The 18,350-nt window shown below is 40.1% G+C and overlaps 3 protein-coding genes across 5 annotated transcripts; all 3 read left to right on the forward strand.

The window, feature by feature from the left end:
- The first annotated feature begins 279 nt into the window (after positions 1-279).
- prdx4 (peroxiredoxin 4) lies at positions 280-4,169 on the forward strand. The gene is made up of 7 exons (XM_023421547.2): positions 280-599; positions 2,150-2,267; positions 2,378-2,494; positions 2,760-2,882; positions 3,132-3,262; positions 3,468-3,502; positions 4,045-4,169. The coding sequence occupies exons 1-7, from the start codon at positions 380-382 to the stop codon at positions 4,093-4,095; spliced, it is 795 nt and encodes a 264-aa protein (XP_023277315.1). The 5' UTR covers positions 280-379; the 3' UTR covers positions 4,096-4,169.
- A 1,389-nt stretch (positions 4,170-5,558) lies between these two features.
- Positions 5,559-7,763, forward strand: LOC111666257 (diamine acetyltransferase 1-like). The gene is made up of 6 exons (XM_023421548.2): positions 5,559-5,772; positions 5,930-5,981; positions 6,110-6,190; positions 6,287-6,388; positions 6,522-6,562; positions 6,669-7,763. Exons 1-6 carry the CDS (start codon positions 5,707-5,709, stop codon positions 6,834-6,836), a joined length of 510 nt encoding a protein of 169 aa, XP_023277316.1. The 5' UTR covers positions 5,559-5,706; the 3' UTR covers positions 6,837-7,763.
- A 419-nt stretch (positions 7,764-8,182) lies between these two features.
- Positions 8,183-17,939, forward strand: LOC111666184 (zinc finger Y-chromosomal protein 1). 3 transcript variants are annotated; one of them, XM_023421425.2, is made up of 8 exons: positions 8,183-8,644; positions 10,902-10,998; positions 11,265-11,579; positions 12,799-12,948; positions 13,280-13,408; positions 13,501-13,635; positions 13,775-13,918; positions 15,066-17,939. In XM_023421425.2, the coding sequence occupies exons 2-8, from the start codon at positions 10,932-10,934 to the stop codon at positions 16,364-16,366; spliced, it is 2,241 nt and encodes a 746-aa protein (XP_023277193.1). In that variant the 5' UTR covers positions 8,183-8,644; positions 10,902-10,931; the 3' UTR covers positions 16,367-17,939. The 3 variants fall into 3 exon arrangements, with proteins under 3 accessions (XP_023277193.1, XP_023277195.1, XP_023277196.1); XM_023421427.2 differs by lacking the exon at positions 13,501-13,635 and having other exon boundaries at positions 8,184-8,644; XM_023421428.2 differs by lacking the exon at positions 8,183-8,644 and having other exon boundaries at positions 11,237-11,579.
- Positions 17,940-18,350: the final 411 nt, after the last annotated feature.

The raw sequence follows: 18,350 nt of genomic DNA on the forward strand, positions 1-18,350 counted from the left end.
AATAAAAAGCCATAGTGAACATTTGCATGAGCAAAGAGAAATACTGTCTTAAAAGAAGAAATTATGCAGAGTTATGGCGGGAGCAGATATGGCAGGGGATTGTCTTTATGTATCTACCTATTTATTTTATTTATCATGATACTTGTTCACTGCCGGAGCTTGTTTAATGGACAGAATGTGGAGCAGTAAAATGAAGTGTGCATCAGGAGCTAATTAACTCCAGGAGATGGCAGTAATGCAGAAATATAAGGACGCCAGCTGCTGCAAAACTTGACTGAAGGAGAAGAAGAAGAAGAGAGGAAGAAGGCTCCTCAAATCCTGACCAAAGGCTGAAACGCATTGCCAGTCGGTGGCTACGTGCTCTCGGAGGGACGACACAATGGAGTTTCTTTGCCACACTTCACTAAAGCAGCAGCAGCTTCTCTGTTCACTCTGCACCGCTCTCCTCCTCCTCCTCACCACCACAGTCACATCTGCAGACGAAGGCGCCAGTGCGAGAAACTCCCAGTGTCACAACTACGCGGGAGGACACGTCTATCCTGGAGAGGCTTTCCGCGTTCCTGTGTCTGACCATTCCCTGCACCTCAGCAAAGCCAAGAGTGAGTTCCCCTCCTGATTTCACCCAGAGGTGGCCGATTAGCGTTTGCATCTTCAAAGTGCGCAGTGGTTATCCTTTGCCTCTTCTTGTTGACAGCTGCTGCAGCCTCATGCTGCCCCTGCTGCCAGGACAATAGAAACAAACTGACTGGATCTGTCTGCAGCTGCTCTTAAACTCTTTACTGGTCGTGTCCCATATAGTTGAATTCATATGTGACAGTTTTAAGTGGTTAGTGTCACTTACACTTTAGGCCTGTACTTTAAATCAGATGTTTTTTTATAGGACACGTCATTCTGTGAAATTCATGGGATTGTGCCCCCCCCTCCTGCACACACGACGGTGCATGGCACAGCACCAACACTGGTTCATACAGACACCAGGGGGTCGGACAAAATAACAGAAAAACTTAGAAACTATCAGAGGCATACATCAAACTCACCCGGGCATGTATGAGGCCATGTAATATGCAGTGTTGTAAGCAAATGTAAGTGTTTGAGTCAGTCATTATACTCCTGGCCTCTGTTCCTCTTCACTCACACAGTTTTTCTCTGTTTGTCATGTGTCGTCATGAGGTTTGAGACTTTACCCCATGTCTGAGCACCTCAGTCTGCAGAGACAAACACTGCAGAAATATTTAATGCTTACAATGTGAGAAGAAGTTATTATGATACATAAGGTCAGATGTAGGAACTAGGAACAGGGGTCACACAAATTGAAATATTTAGTAGTATTTATTTATCACAGCTACAGTTGCACTAGAGCTGCAACTAAAAATGATTTTCATTAGCAATTATTCTGCCAAATATTTTTACAATTACTTGATTATTCGTTTTGTTTATAAAACATTGTAAAATAATGAAAAATAAATGTTATCATTTCCCACAGCCCAAGGTGACCAACAAACCCATAAGCTACTCAATTTAATTCAATTTACTATCATGTGACAAGTAAGAAAAGCATCAAATCTTCACATTTGAGAAGATGGAAACAGCAAGTGTTTGGCTTTAAAAAAAAAAAAAAAAAAAAAAAAAGAAGAAGAAAAAAAAGACGATTGAAATAATCAATCAATCAATCATGTTTAAGTAAAAATTCCACACATTCTTGAAACATCCTGAAAAGTGTATTTGCTAATCTTTATTTTATGTTATTACAAATTAAATGTCTGGATTTTTGTACTGTTGGTCTGACAAAACAAGCAAGTTAAGAAAAGAAGGCCATTTTTCACTGTGTGGTGCTCTGACATTTTATAGACAGAATGCTTAATTGATTAATCAAAAAAGTTATTGATGTATTAAACATCAACCAAAATAATCATCAGTTGCTGCCCTCGATATACACGTAACAGAATTATGACCTCAAAACGTATATTTGAGCAAAATCAATGCTGTGTTCTTTTCCCTGAATATTTGTGCTGAAATACATGTGACATTTAATCATTTGCATTATAGCAAAACGCATGTCATGTATGTTTTCAATTTACAATTTCAAGTTACAGTAAAAAAAAAAAATCTGGTTTTATCAGTCAAATATATACTTTTCTTCCTACGTCAGTTTCAAAGCCTTCGCCACACTGGGAAGGAACAGCTGTGATCAACGGTGAATTCAAGGAGCTGAAGCTGTCGGACTACAAAGGCAAATACCTCGTCTTCTTCTTCTATCCCCTGGACTTGTGAGTAACATCTAATGCACACGTCACAAAAATCACTTCATTTATGTTGGATTGCTGCACGGGGTGCAGACTTTGTTCCTATGTTAATGCATTTGCTGTTTCTTCTGCAGCACATTTGTCTGCCCTACTGAGATCATCGCATTCAGCGATCGTGTTCATGAGTTCCACGCCATCAATACAGAGGTGGTCGCCTGCTCAGTGGACTCCCAGTTCACCCACCTGGCCTGGTAAGATACAGTAGCTGTCACCTTTATACCTACAGGCTGTCAGGCTTTCAAAACCTAATAATAACAGACACTGACTGAAGTGGAATAATGATCCAAGTACATTGGAATTTCAGTAGATTGATTTAACTGGCTTCGGTGGTGTTATATTTTATTTCTGAAGGGAAGGGATGTTTTCTTTTCTTTTTTTTTTCTTTTTTTTGTGTCTTGTTTTTGGTTTGATTATTTTGTGTTCAAGAGCTCTACTCTAAGTCTTCCTTTTTAATAGGATCAATACGCCCAGGAAGCAGGGTGGACTTGGAGAAATGAAAATCCCTCTGTTGTCTGACCTCACTCATCAGATTTCAAAAGACTATGGAGTCTACCTGGAGGACCAGGGACACACACTGAGGTACAGGTTCACATTTACATTCATGGCTATTATCAATGTTAACACTTATGCCACTCTGAGGTGCACAATGCACAATAAGTTATAGGAGAAACTATAGTTTGGGTGGGATCAATGTGTCTTGTGAATTAATTTGTTTCATGACTTTTTACAGTAAGTCAGAAGTCAGCATTTTAAAAACCATGTATAAGTCCGTAGTGAACAACTAACATTAAATCAGGCTTGAATCTCACTTGTGTGTGTCTATCTCAGGGGTCTCTTCATCATCGACGGCAAAGGCATCCTGAGGCAGATCACCATGAACGATCTCCCAGTAGGAAGATCTGTGGATGAGACTCTGCGGCTGGTCCAGGCCTTCCAGTACACTGACAAGCACGGAGAAGGTACAAGAAGCTCATTAAAACAAATTCACTTATGAAATGTTTTATTTTTTGCATAGTTAGTTTCTATTTAAACATCTGAAATGAATTGACTTTTTTCTTTTTTATGGCTATAATCTAGTAATGCAGCAGCACCTGAAAACTAATAGCCAGTTTTCAGTGGATTCTGTTGTTTAAGTGCTGACTGGAATTATGTCATTTTTCACAGTGTGTCCAGCAGGATGGAAACCAGGCAGCGACACGGTGAGTATCACTGAGATTGATTTGGATACATTTGGTTACAATATTGTCTTACATTGGATAGAAGATCTCATATAGGGTACCATGTATTTGCAAATCAGTCGGTCTCTGTCCAGCTAGTGCAATGACAAATTCTGTGTCTGTCTAAGAGACAAACTGTCTCAGTCTGTTAAAACATAAGCCTTCAGATACAGACAGATAGAAGTTAAGACCAATGGACTGTGAGCGTTGCCTAACTATGTAGAGGAAAGGTCTCAGAACAAGCTGCAGAAGGAAGCTACCTCTGGTGTTTTGCAAAAACACATTTATGGTCAATTTGACCCAAACTGGTGAGCAGGGACATTCACTGAGGATTTTTCATTGTGAAGTGGGAAACTAAGCAATAACTGTGAAACACACAATAACAGACTAGTTTTTCTTCAGGGATCTACATTAATCACAACCTGTTTTATGGTGTTTTTTAGTATATTTCTATTGTCTAGTGTGATTCTTATTATCATAAGAAATACTTACCGTGCACTAATTTCATTTATTCTTTCCCACAGATCATTCCCGATCCTTCAGGCAAGCTGAAGTATTTTGATAAACTCAACTGATCTGCCTTTTTGTTTTCCCAGTCTTTGAAATCCACCACTTACTGAAAGTACAAATAAAATGTGTTTTCATAAAATGCTGGTCTGGCTAGTATTTAAGATCCACTTGATAGTTTTAGCTCAGTCCAAACCTTTTTTATTTCTGTAGCGCTGAAGGTTTCAATGCCTGCATCACACAGGGAATGAACAGCTGTGAATTGATGTGAATTCACCCAGTGGCTGCCAGATGCTTACTAGCAACAGCTGATTACAAAGTAGGAAAGAAATATAAGTATCATCAGAAGTGCCACAATATTAGCTGTACTGGTCACAGTGTTCGTTTTGAATTTGCTAAAATGTAAATGTAAGGTTAACACAGTAATGCATGCCTTGCCTTGGAAACTAGCCCCAGGCTCTGCATGTCATGCACGGTCAGGCATGACTTTTCCTTGAGCATCCACTCAAAGGATTAAATAAGCTTGCGCTGGAGGTAGTCTGAGAACAAACTGCAAATTCTGAGTAAAGGGTGTCTATTTAACTGTAGCATCACTCCGTTGGAGTCGGAGCTGGTTAACAACACATCGCTGCTTGGTCCGAAATAATGAAAGGTAGAGAAAAATTAAGGTGCAGTAATAACCGCTGGGAAATGTGTCAAACAACATGCTGATGCTGAGGTTTTGCAGGTGGAAACATCGGGTGAAAGTGTAGCTGAGAAATACCTGAGAGATTCTGTGGAGACAACAGTACTGTGTGGTATTTTCTGCAACTCAAATAGTTGTTAAAGTTAAATGAAAGTGCTGGACTGTGTATGAATTCTGCATGTTCAGTACAGGTGCACTGCTTTTAGACCAGTCTGCAAACAGGGAACCAGCTTTCTAGAAAAGAAACTAATAAATATTCACTGTCTAGATTAGCCCATGCAACAGGCCCTTGCAACTGCAACTGAAATGCAGGCAAGCTCGTCTTATTTGTGAGGGAGGTTTGTACAAGTGGAAGGAATTCTTGTTGAGCAAGTCAACCAAATGCAATTACATAAAGCCTGTTTAAAGAACACAATGAAAACTAGGCCCTAACTCTATTCTGTGTGACCAAAAGATATACTGACATCTGAGCACACACACAACAGTCAAGGGTCAGTATGTTTATGACAGTCAACAGATCACAGAATATCACATACAAGGTTACTTGGAGCATTGAGTTGGTTTAGATATAAATGTTGAATTTCATTTTCACGTGTGGGTTATTCTTTACCCAGATCTACAGACATTAAGTGCAGCGGTCAGGTTTTTTTTCCAGGTCTGGTTAATATTTACCTTTTAAACAACATTCAAATGAAGTACAGTCTTCGACACAAAGATAAGGAGTCAACAGAAAAGAAAAAGAAACAGGATGTAAGGTGCTGTTTGTCCATATATGGATTAATGGTAAGGGTGTCCTCCTCTAGGAATACATAAAAGAGAAGCAGCTGAAGCTGCTGTATCATTCTGTGCAACGCAGCCCATGCCATTCTGTATATGCTGGTTTTCTATTCATTGTCGGGGGATGAACTCCTGAGGAGCGGATGAAGAAACAAATTTTGCTTTTATTCACATTCAGAGGACTAGTAAGCAAAGGGAAAAAGGGTAAAAGGAGAAAATGGCCAATTTTATATTACGGACAGCTGAACCCAGGGATGTGTCCGACATCCTGCGACTCATAAAGGTAAGTCAAATGTCAAAAGTCTAATCTTTTCTTTAACAAACAATAAGACATTGTGCCCATTTGACAGCAAATCTATTTTTTCTATTGTGCTATTTATAATTGCAGTTCCATTTAAAAGCAAAATTTAATGGTTTTCTTGTTTCTTTTTGCTATTTAGGAACTTGCTAAATTTGAAGAGATGGAGGAGAAAGTCAGGCTGACAGAGAAAGGTGGTTCAGTTTAATCTACATTATGTTTAACTATAGGCATACATTTTATATATGTATTTTCTTGGAATTTGAAAACAAAAATGTTTTCAGTCTTCATGCATTCTTAAAAAGTAACGTCCCACTTACAGATCTACTTGAAGACGGCTTTGGGGATCATCCATTCTACCACTGCTTGGTCGCGGAAGTCCCAAAGGAGCAGAGTTCAGATGGTAAAAACATGTCTCTAACACAAAGCGCCTCACAATTTGACAGTCACATTTTTCTTCCCTTTCCTTCAAGTTCAACTCCTGGTGTTTTGCCCCTAGGGTACACTGTGATTGCTTTTGCCATGTACTACTTCACATATGACCCATGGATTGGAAAGCTCCTGTACTTGGAAGACTTCTATGTCATGCAGGAGTTTCGAGGTAAGGATGTTGACATGTGACGTTATATGATGGTGGTAAAGGTTAATAAGTTACAGCTAAAAGGTTTTGCAACATTGAGGGGCGTTTCATATAAACTAAGTTCACTCTGTACATTTGATCTTGCACCCACCAGGTCTCGGCATTGGTTCACAAATCCTGAAGGTTTTGAGCGAGGTACACTTATAGCTTCTTTGTTGACAGATTCAACTTAATTTCAACTGTATTCAATTCTACATTTGTCCTCTTGCTTTTTGTTTTATTTATTTTTTCCTTCCCATAGACGGCCGTGAAGACTCGATGTAGCAGCATGCACTTCATCGTAGCAGAAAACAACACAAAGTCAATTGAGTTCTACAAGCGAAGAGGAGCAGCTGACCTCTCCTCCGAGGAGGGCTGGCGTCTTTTTGAGATTGAAAAAGAGGATCTGGTGAAAATGACTGCCAAATAAAGTTTACTGTTAATTGACTTGTACTGTATGTTGGTGATGGCAAGAATCCTGCTGTGAGTGATTTGGCACAGTCTGAAATACATTTAACAATCAGCTGTTACCTTTGATAATAAACTGCTTTTGCTCATCTCAGTTAATCTAAAATTTAAACCTCTGCTGATTAGTGAATGAACATTGAACTTTGGTAATGCTCTACTATACTGCTGGCAGATATTGCTTCATTTGAATTTTTCACAGTACTGTAAATGTAAAATTCTCAAAAGATTTGAGAAAAGTTACAAAATAAATAAATAAACACGTGTGTTAGTAATTCCTAACTTATTTATCATTACGCAACCCCTCCATTTCATCTTGTGACTCTCAGGTTGCAGACCACAGGGAGAACTATTTGCAGAGGGTGTTGTTTTGTTTTGCAGTTTTATTGCCATTACATCAAATGCATTTTGAAACAACTCTTGAATTAAAGATTGAATCTTGGGTTGTAGTAATACAAATACCATGTCGCAAGACAATGTAAATCCTCATGTGCCACTATCTTAGAATCAGTGGTGGAAGTTTTCAGATTTTTTAATTAAGCAGCAAGACCAAAACGTAAAAATGCTCTATTACAATTCATTTACTGAAAATATTGCTTGAGTCAATGTAAAGAGGTTGTGTCACCAAATTTACGTAGCAGAATGGTCCCTGTCAGTGTTGCGTATTATAATACTGGATTATAATTATTGATGCATTGCCATGGAAGTAACATTTAAACAGAAGCTAATTTGAACATTTTTACATACTGTTAGTTTAATTTAAAACATAAGCTATATTGTGAGTTATAATCACTTTGTATACATACATGAATTTGTCAGGTGAACGTGATTATGTAAAAGTACAGTAAGCTCCTCTGAAATATGGCATGGAAAATAAAGTACATCAAATTTGTGCTTGAGTAAAAGTATTTTGCTTAAAATTGTAAATGTAGATTTTTTTTTTTACTTCCTACTTCTGCATCAAAAGTTTTAATAATCTTGTTGTGAACCTTACAACCTTTTTTTTTTTTTTTTTCTCCCAATAATTAAATTGTGATTTGTAGGCGTTTAACATATATTTAAAAAATAAAAATAAATAAATAAATAAAAAAATAAAAAAATCAAAGCTACTTCTAATAGTATAAATTTGTGATAACCTTAACTGGAGCCAAAGCAGTTGGTAGTAGATTGTCTTGAAGAAACATCCCGAGGACGAAAGTGATACAATGGTGGGGTCTTTCATTGGAAACTAGTGGGCGGTTTGTTTAAATGTTGGATGCTACGAGTGGAGGTCATAGTTTAATCACCTTTTATTGACCACCTCACCGTCTGCTTATGACTCTGCTGTGTGCGGGGAAGTGAAGCAGTCCTCAGCCTATTACTAGCTACACCATCCTCGGAGCATGAACTACTTAGAAATACACTACAGTGCGCGTTTTGACATAACCATTTTGAACAGTGGTCTTCAGATTATGGCCTGTTGGTTCCTGTCGGTGTGATTTCCACCGCAACCCTTCCGCATTTTCCTGCCGCTCTCGGGCTGTGACGTGTCGTGCTGACGGCGGCCTCGGAGCTGGAGGAGCGGGGGGCTGTAGCATGACAAGATCTGGCTCCAGACGTCCTGCTTTGCTTTCAGCGGAGCTCCAGAAACAACCCCTAACCCCTCCTTCTCTGCTCCTCTCCGGCCCGCCCAAATAACACAAAATTCCCGACTGAATCGTGCCCGAGTCTGGGGGAACAGGCGGCCTGGGAAGCCGAGAAGCGGACAGAGGCCATCCCTGCAGCACAAATCTGGTACGCGGGTCATTTTTGCTCTTAGGGCGCCCGTTTGCAGATCTATGTTTGCATTTGTGCGTGTCCGTAGCTCTTTGTTTTTGCATGCATGTAGTATTTTAATTTATTTCTTTATTCTTACGGAGAGGCCGCAAAGGGCTGGGCCTTTTCTTCTCAGGCCCAGGCCTCAATAGAGGCCGTGATTGGTAATTCAGGCCTATCCGGTTAGCTAACCAGCCCTGCTGAGAGTAAAATGCTTTTTGTATTCGCCAATCGTCGTTGGCCATCGTAATTTCCAACTGATCATAGCACTTGGTGTGCGGTATACCCTTCAGCGGAAGCGCGAGTAACATTTCTCACCAGCGAGGACTGTTTTTAGTAAGTGTTAAAATTAGCATTCGTGCAGACACCATGCTAACAAAATGGCGGACGCTGGTGTGATGAAAATCGGTTGTGGAAAAGGAGTGTGCGTATAGCCTTCCTCCTGCTAGCCTAATCAGTTTAGACCTAACGCAACCTTCCTTCTTTATTTCCTACTTTTATCTTACTGCATGTTTGTCTGTGCAATCAGCAGTTTCTAAATGTGTGTTGTGGCTGTGACAGTCGGACTTTGCATTGCGTTTAATCGGCGCTAACGCTTCTCCAGTGGTCAGTTGAAGATACTGCCGTTAATCATCTCATCGGGTTTTACGCTGTAAAGTGTTGCATGAATGAGATGCTGGGTTAGTCCAGTCTCACGCGGAGGTTTTAATGTGTTGGCGGGGTTTTTCAGCACACTGATGCACTGTGTTGTGAGCTGTATCCCCACACACCGTTGTCATCTTTTTCCACCTGGAGGTGGGGGATGGTACATTCAGTGGAAATTAAATGGCACCCCGGTTTGCATCGTCCACACCACTGTTTACATCTCTGCACCCCCCACACACACCCCCTCTGTATGTGACAGCGAGGTTTCTGTCGCACATTATCTCACCTTCATCTCCACAATGGATGTGTTGTGTTATTGGGGAAGCATTTGTTTGATTTTGATATAGGTAATTGAAGTAGTGATGCGGTCCTGGCAGTTATGCCACTGGTCATTTCATCACTTTCCGTCCTTTGCCGCAGACCCAAGCCAACACTGCAAAAAATAATTTTCTTAATAGTAATTTCATTGATTATTGAGCCTTCTCCACCCCCAATATTTCAGTCACTTGGCCAGTGAGGGAGACTTCTTTACAGTGCAGTTTTTAATATTAGGTGATCTTATTTTGTTTGTGTGAATAAAATGTCAAAACAAATGAAGCTCTCCACAAAGAAACTTGTTCATTGCAGCAGTTACAACAAGATACAACAAAACACAACTGGATGTAAATAAAAATAGCAGTTAGTATGGCTTCAAGAATAACAGAACTGACTATGAAATATATCGTATTAGGGCAGGGTATTATTTGAAAAGTTTCTACGCATGTGCTTGCTTGTGACCAAAGAAAGTATTGAAGTAGCGATGCAGTCCGGTTCCTAGAAGAAAATGTCAAACATGCACAATGTTATAAAGCCTACAGAAATCAATACATATAGAATTTACTGCAAAACGACAGTCTTTTAATGATGGCTATGTATTGTTAATATGTATGTGTGTATATTGTTAAGGCGATGTTCAGGCAGCGGTAGTTGTGCAACATTATCCTAGTTTTCTTTCTATCATGTGAATCACATTATAATATGAAATTAACAACACACACTCTCACACACACACACACACCGTGTTTTTCTTCAACAAGCAAAGGTCAAGATCATTGTTCACTGGGTACATCTGAGAGAGAAATTAACCTAATTCTGTGTAGGTTAACATACAATCTAACAATAATGTTTGATCTGCGTAATCTGGTTCGATGTTATGAAAATCAAATTGTTTCAAATCACATGAATGACCATGAACACGTGATTTTTCTTTTTTCACTTGCATGGGGTAGATTATTTCGCTTGAGATTCTCAGCCCTAGCACACACATCACAAGACTGTTGTCAATACATATTATTACGCAGTTAATACATTGTGTAAGAGAATGGTCTGCAGTGCGTTTATCTAGTCAACTATGGAAGCATTTTACTGAAAATAATAACATAATGTGTGAGGATGTAATGACAGACTGAGTTTAGGTAGTAACAGCAATACAATTAATAGCTAATCTATCAGTTGTTGACATTGCTGGCGTTTGCATGGTTCTTCTGTTTAACAGTTTTGCTCACCAAAGATCTAAGGTTTTGTTTTTGTTTTTTTTATCGTATGCTTTCAGCTGTCCAGTAACAAATGCAGTGCGAGGACAATGGATGAGGATGTCACCAGGCTTGCAATACATTCTGAAGAGCCTAAAATAATATTACACGGATCGGGTAATTAGCCATGCTTATATCAATATGTGTTTTTATTTACACAAAGAATGATTGTGGGAATGTGCGAGTTGTGATAAACGTGGTGTTGGGGTTTTTCAAGAATAACTTTGAAGTATTTGAATTACATAATCAAAATGTCTGGAATGAGTCATGTCATTTGTAGGAAATCAGTAACAACATTTAATGTAACATTTACAACACCCACACACAATAAACAGCTGCTCTTGACTGTTATCAGGTTAACTGGGTTATCCTGCTTCTTCCAGATGAGGGTGGTGCCGGTGGGCAGGAGTTTGTTGTGGAGCTTCAAGAGACTGTGTTGGTGTCAGAAGGTGAGGGGGAAGGCATGGCAGTTCACAGATTTGCCCCAGACGAGCTAGTCATCCAGGATGCTGTTGAGGATGTGGTTTCTGAGTATGTGCACTGCGATGAAGATGAAGATGTCGCTGTAGAGACCTGCGTGATGGCTCTGGAGGGCGAGGAGGAAGGTGTTGCCATGGGAGACATCCCTGAGGATGGGCTGGACCCAGAGCAGCAGGAGGATGACCAAGATGGCTGTGGAGATTATCTAATGATATCCTGTAAGTTTACTGGGATTGGATTCAAATGTGCAGTTGCTCACCTTGAAAGCATTAGTAGCCCACAGAGCAGGTAGCTATCTGATCTGAAAAAAAAAAGGCATTCAAAACGGATTGGAATGTGATTGGTAAAATTACACTGAAATTACTCAATTCATTAATGTATTTGTGTTAAGTTCTGGATAGATGACAGCTGCTAGCTAAACTGTTACTGTTGTAACTAAACTGCTAAAGTGCAGAAGTTGTTCTTCCTCTCGTGTTCTTTGCAGTTTTCACAGAGACATTATCATAGATGCATTACCACAGATACATTATCACATGTTTGCATCATATATGTGGTGAAGCGTAAAAGAAAGTGTGTTGAATGTCATTCCACTTTAAAATAAGTGTAAATGGGGCTTTATATTCTTAGATGTGGATAAATATGTGTACTAGAATTTAAAAAAGTGCTAGCAGTGGTTTTAAAATGATAAACATTGGATTACTGTGTAGAATAGAGTGATTTTGTTAATGTCCACATCTCATGCAGGCGCTGTTTATTTTATTTATCTACCACGACAGCACTCTACCACTTAATCAACATAAGCGTAAAGTAAATGTGACAAATTTTGCCAAAATTTCTTCTGCTGTTCCTGGGCAGGTAGATATTATGTATCTAGTTACAACATTGTTGAGTGAGGAAGTGTTGTCGAGTTCTGTTGGTTTATCTTAGACAAAATGTCGAGTCTGGTTACTGCTACGGTGCAGCCACGGCAACAAATTACAGATGACAAATTTGAAACATCTCTGACGTGTAGCCACATAATTAGCACAAGAAGCCAGTTTCTTTTCTTTTTGAAATAATTGCAGCAATTATTCAACGCTGACTGCCCCACTGTACATTTTCCATGTCTAAGTAAGCAAAGTGCTACTCGGTTCACTGGTAAAATTGACTTGTCATTATCATGGGATAGTGATATGATTTAATCTGAACTCAGTGTGCTCAAGCTTTGACAGTGTCTTTAGCTACTGATGCTTTAATAAAGGGTTACTTATCAGTTTGGGTTTGAGACGACAGTTTGAAATGAGAACCCTGTTTTGTGAGTAACATTTATGGAGTATTCAGACAAACTTTCAACACTGTCACGTTGTTAAAATTGATACTGTCACAAGCTTATGACTGGTAGACCCCACACACTTGCACATCTTTAATGAAATGTGATGTGTGTGTGTCCCTCACTAGTGGATGAAGCTGGTAAAATGGTGTCTGAGGATGGAACAGAGGTAACAGTGGAGGGGGCCGTGGAGGACCAGGAAGTGGAGAAGGATGAGGATGGACAGGAGGTGATAAAGGTGTACATCTTCAAGGCTGATTCTGGGGAGGATGACATGGGTGAGTAGCAGTTAACCTTCAGCCTCTACTATGTTATGATTCGACCCCTCATTATTTCTGAGTGCTAGTGATTGCCACAAAATACCCTATTAGATGTGTCTGTTACATCAGCCAGAAAATACAAATAATTAGAATATTTCTCTATCTTGCCAAAACCATTTTACTGTAAATTGTATTGCTGATTAGATGAAATTTCCCTAAACGAATGTTATTGGCCAATTGTAACATTTTGTTTTCTTGGCCTGGGGGAAGCTGAGCCCTGAGTTTGACAAATAACTTGTGGCACATTTGCCAAAAAGTGGAGGATTTAAACATTGTTTTTATTGTGCAGGAGAATCGGTTGACATCAGCGATGGAGACACAGAGAGTGTGGCGTTAACAGAGTCTTCAGGCCAAACGCTCAGAGAGAAGATGGTTTACATGTCTGTTGGGGATTCTCATCACAATCAAGGAAACCACGGTGAGTCATCTACGCCTGAAGAGCGGGGATGACTGTCATGAAACTAAACGTCAGTAGTATTTTGGTTTTGTACATGTTGGGCTCATCTACAGGTGGGTCCAAGGTGACTGATGAGGTATATATGGAGGTGGTGGTAGGAGGTGAAGAGCCAGTAACTCACGACCGCTCGTATGACAGCGTGTCTCTAAGCAAGGACTTCATGCCTGTGGCCTGGGCAGCTGCTTATGGTCAGCACTGTCTATTAAATTGCTTTTAAAACAACACTGGAAGCCTGTGCATCCACCACGTCTCTGAGTGTCTTGGCTTTAAGCTTTACAGCTGCTGGTTTGCTTGATTTATGTGTTAAAGACACGCTGTTTCTCTCAGGTGCGGAGGATAGCGAGAGTTGTGAAAATCGCAACGGTGCAGCCAGTGCACTGCTGCACATAGATGAATCGGACGGGGTCGATGAAATCAATAGACAACGCAACAAAAGCAAGAGACGGTCGGAGCCTCGACAGGTCCAGACAGGTAAGGGCAACACAAAGGATATGTAGGTTGCCTCCTCAGGCCATTTTGCATGTAAATGGTAAAATGCTCGTTCTCTCATCACACCATAAAAAAGGCCTTGAGGTCATAACTGTTACAGTGCAGCTGTCCAGGGGGGAAGGTGCAGATGCATTATCATTTAAAAATAAGTTATCAACTTATTTTTAATTAATTAATTAATCAATAACAAATGCACAATAGATGTGATCATAGCCCAAAATGACTTAAACTATGACATTGAATTTAGGTTAATAGGAAAAACACAAGAAAGCAACATACTGCATTTGTTGCAAGTGGCAGTGGACTTCAGCATGACTTGTTTTACTTTATAGTTGTTAGCAAAGCTTAAGGGCTTCCACTAGTTCTTCCTATTAACTCTGCAGAAGATACTATTGATACATTAGTTCTTGTCGTGCCATTTAGTGGTGTGTCAGCAAGGCTGTGTATCAGCACAACATGTTCAGCTGCTTCTCTCCAGCCGCTCTGTGCCTGGTAGCAGCAGTTAAACTTATCTCACGTCCTTGGCACACACTTATCTGCAGTTTATTGTGTGTTCCTCCCTGTCAATTTCCCTTATGTGGTCAAGTTGTTTTATAATTTACCTTTTAATGTTAGCTGTCAACAAGATTTTGTCAAATGTTCAAAAGTTATAGTTTTGAAAATCACAATGGTAGAATTCATGAAAAAAGATTTGATAAATCAAACCATAAAGCCAGGCCTTTTTTTAACTGCTTAAGTAAAAGATATTTCCTCTGATTCTAATACTGAGGATCTGCTTTGTGCTGCTGTACTCTGCTATATATCATTATTATTATATATTATATATATATAATATATATATAATACTATATGCTATATATTATTATACTATATATTATTATTATTATTCATTTCATGGTACAGATCTTTTATTCTGCAGATATCTTTAGTCCCACTTACGTAGTTGTGTCATTACATTCACAGAACTCTGTTAACCTTAGTGTTGCCTTACAAGGATCAAGCACTGATTATGTGTGGCTGTTTTATTTATCGACACATTATTGAATATATGGTACTTCTCACCCTTTTAAACTAATGAATGGATTTAAACACATATTTCCTTCTCCCTCTTGTCTTTTTTTTTCTTTAGCCATCATCATCGGTCCATATGGTCAGCCTCTGACAGTTTACCCCTGCATGCTCTGCGGTAAAAAGTTCAAGTCACGAGGCTTCCTGAAACGACACACCAAGAATCATCACCAGGATGTTCTGACCAGGAAAAAGTACCAATGCACAGACTGTGACTTCACCACCAACAAGAAAGCCAGCCTCCACAACCACATGGAGGTGCACGCTCTCAGCAGCAAGGCCCCTTTCGAGTGTGAAATGTGTGGCAAGGAGTTCCACCAGCAGGCGGCGCTATTCTCTCACAGACTGCAGCACCACCACCGGGAGCCCAAGAACCAGCCACCTCCACCGCCCACCAAGATGCATAAATGCAAGTTCTGTGATTATGAAACCGCTGAGCAAGGACTTCTCAATCGGCACTTGTTGGCTGTTCACAGTAAAAGCTTCCCCCACATCTGTGTGGAATGTGGAAAAGGCTTTCGACACCCTTCAGAGTTGAAGAAACACATGCGCACACACACGGGCGAGAAGCCTTACTCCTGCCTGTACTGCGACTACAAGTCGGCCGATTCCTCTAATCTCAAGACGCACATCAAGACCAAGCATAGCAAAGAGATGCCATACAAATGTGAGCGCTGTTTCCAGACCTTTGCAGAGGAGGAGGAGTTAATGCAGCACGGACTAACACACGAGGAGAATAAGACCCACCATTGTGCCCACTGTGATCACAAAAGTTCCAACTCCAGTGACCTGAAACGCCATATCATATCTGTTCACACCAAGGACTATCCACACAAATGTGCTGTCTGTGGGAAAGGCTTCCACCGGCCATCTGAACTAAAGAAGCACTCAGTATCCCACCGCACCAAGAAACTCCACCAGTGCCGGCACTGCAACTTTAAAATTGCAGACCCTTTTGTTCTCAGTCGCCATATCTTGTCTGTCCACACAAAAGAGCAACAGGCCTCTCCTGAAAAGAGTGAGGGTAAGAGGACAGAGACACACACTCCTGTTGTGACACCCAAAAAGTCTGCACCTAGTGGGTCAAGTGGCGCTGGCCCTCCTGCTAGAGTCAGCGCAGCCAGCTTAGCCAGCAGTGTGACTGTAGTAATTGGCAAAGGACAGAAAGAAAGGAGAATTTACCAGTGCCAGTACTGTGACTACAGCACCGGGGACGCTTCGGGTTTCAAGCGACACGTGATTTCCATTCATACGAAAGACTATCCACACCGCTGCGAGATCTGTTCGAAAGGCTTCCGACGACCATCGGAGAAGAACCAGCATATCATGCGCCACCACAAGGACGTGGTGCAGGCAGAGTGACTCTGACCGAGCCAAATACTGTGCCACAACAAAGAACAATGTTGAAACAACCATCACACCCCAATCACTGCACCCTCAGCACAACACCTTTCACATTGAAATAATGTGGTGCGTGTGTGTTTGTGCTGCACTTAGTCTGTTCTGTTGTTTTGCTCTTTTTTGAATCCTCAGCCTAATGTTTGTTCAGAAATGTATACACATGTACATAACATTAATGCTCCGTCAGAGTTAGCAACAGAACCCCTCTGTAGACTTGCACTTTTAACTGCATGTCCCTTGCTGGTGACAGTGTGCATGGCAGATTGTGCAGATGTCTCTTTGTAGATACACATTTTTGATTTTGCAGGCAGCAATCAGTTCTCAGTCACAATGGTCCTAATTATTTGTCTCAAAACTGAAGTGTAGTTTGCAAAACGTTTGCATCATTTTGTTAAAATGTACTAAATGCAGCAGTAAGGATTAGCAACCTGTTCCCAGTAGCACTTGCCATCTTGGTAAAAAAAAAATCATGATAAATGCAGTACTCAAGTCATGTATGGTAATTGTGAGCGTGTGTGAAAGAGAGAGAGGGAGAGTGAGTGACAAAAAAAAGCATCTGTTGTGCTTCCTGGTGCTCTGAACCCCACCACTCTGTAACATAATGCTTTTTGTTGTGTTAACAAAAACACATGGCCGGCGGTGTACAGCACCCAGAGAAAAGAAACAATCATTCTTAGTTTTGTCAACAGGGGTCTGCAATCATTCAATTACCACAAAATACACAGTGAAGTAGTGGATGTGTCATGGTAGTGAATTAAAGTTCACATATGCACCTGTATCGCGATGCGATCATCACCCCATCACTGGATTATCACACACTTGTCTGATATTTCTGTTTTAAGTTGGTAGGTGTACTGTAAGTTGCTGAGAACAAGTTCCCAAAGCAGCAGAGGTGAAGCACTGACAGTATTTTTAATCTACTAATGCTACCTGGAGAGTGAAATCCCATTAATTTGAAAAAGTGATTTTATGTGATCAGAAAATGTTTGTTTTCAACATCATTACGGATGACGAGCTGTTCGTACAGATGATTTCTTTATCTATGAACAAACTTGTTTTTCATATGAATTGAGATGTCTGTTGAACCACATAAAAAAAGTTCACATCAGTGTCCCGGTATAACTCTCTGGCCTGAATAGGAATCGTACAGTATATCTGGTGCTTCTGTTACGAAACTATGGAATGAACTCTTTACTTTCGCCAACACAGATGTACTTTTGCCAGTAGAAAGGGAAAATGTATATCTTTTTAGATGCAACTTCAGAAGACAGGTGCTGGTGGTGTACTTGTACTATGGCTTTTTACATTTTTGTTATCACCTGTGATTATTTCTGTTTTTATATTTATTTCATTTACAAGTCGTTGTATAGTTAAGTGTAACTAGACTTCTATGGGACGTAAATTATTGTTTTGTATACAAATCTGTACAAAGCGTGTAGATGTAAACACTTGATAAAAAGGAAATCTGAACTGTGTTGTTATGGATGTACTTCAACGTATTTGTTAAAAAAGGTAATAAAAGCAAAGTATTTTAGCTCTTTGTCTTTTTAGTTGCTCACATTCTGCTCAGAAATATGTTTCCCTTATTGATACTTGTGTTGAGTGTTTGGTTTTCACTGTGCAGAATGATGTATGTGCAGAGACTGTCCTCAAAGTCATCTCCTGCAGACGGAAAGTGTTTCTGCTCAGTTTCAATCTGAGTTTAAAGGTTCCCTGTGGAGTTCTTGTAAATGAAAATGCTTACATTCAGTGTTACTCTGACAAATGTGTTAAATTCAGGCTTCTCTAAAAAGTTTAGAATCTGCATTGTTTACATCCATATTAACTAGCTTGCAGTCTTCATTAACACCTCCTGTAGATCACTGGAACAGTTAACCATTGGTGGTAATTGCGCATCATGACATGCACATGCATCTGTGTCCTTGTGTCCATGCATGAGCCGGAC

Source organism: Seriola lalandi, unplaced genomic scaffold, assembly GCF_002814215.2.
Source record: "Seriola lalandi dorsalis isolate HSWRI2012SDOR001 ecotype SW California unplaced genomic scaffold, Sedor1 jcf7180002054672, whole genome shotgun sequence".
Taxonomy (NCBI): domain Eukaryota; kingdom Metazoa; phylum Chordata; class Actinopteri; order Carangiformes; family Carangidae; genus Seriola; species Seriola lalandi.

Coding starts and splice junctions, on each gene's coding strand:
- prdx4 (XM_023421547.2), top strand. CDS start 380: ATGGAGTTTCTTTGCCACACTTCACTAAAGCAGCAGCAGCTTCTCTGT. Junction 2,268..2,377: donor TTCTTCTATCCCCTGGACTT/GTGAGTAACATC, acceptor TTTCTTCTGCAG/CACATTTGTCTGCCCTACTG. Junction 3,263..3,467: donor CACTGACAAGCACGGAGAAG/GTACAAGAAGCT, acceptor CATTTTTCACAG/TGTGTCCAGCAGGATGGAAA.
- LOC111666257 (XM_023421548.2), top strand. CDS start 5,707: ATGGCCAATTTTATATTACGGACAGCTGAACCCAGGGATGTGTCCGAC. Junction 6,191..6,286: donor AAAGGAGCAGAGTTCAGATG/GTAAAAACATGT, acceptor TTTTGCCCCTAG/GGTACACTGTGATTGCTTTT. Junction 6,389..6,521: donor TGTCATGCAGGAGTTTCGAG/GTAAGGATGTTG, acceptor TGCACCCACCAG/GTCTCGGCATTGGTTCACAA.
- LOC111666184 (XM_023421425.2), top strand. CDS start 10,932: ATGGATGAGGATGTCACCAGGCTTGCAATACATTCTGAAGAGCCTAAA. Junction 13,636..13,774: donor GGCCTGGGCAGCTGCTTATG/GTCAGCACTGTC, acceptor TGTTTCTCTCAG/GTGCGGAGGATAGCGAGAGT. Junction 13,919..15,065: donor GCCTCGACAGGTCCAGACAG/GTAAGGGCAACA, acceptor TTTTTTCTTTAG/CCATCATCATCGGTCCATAT.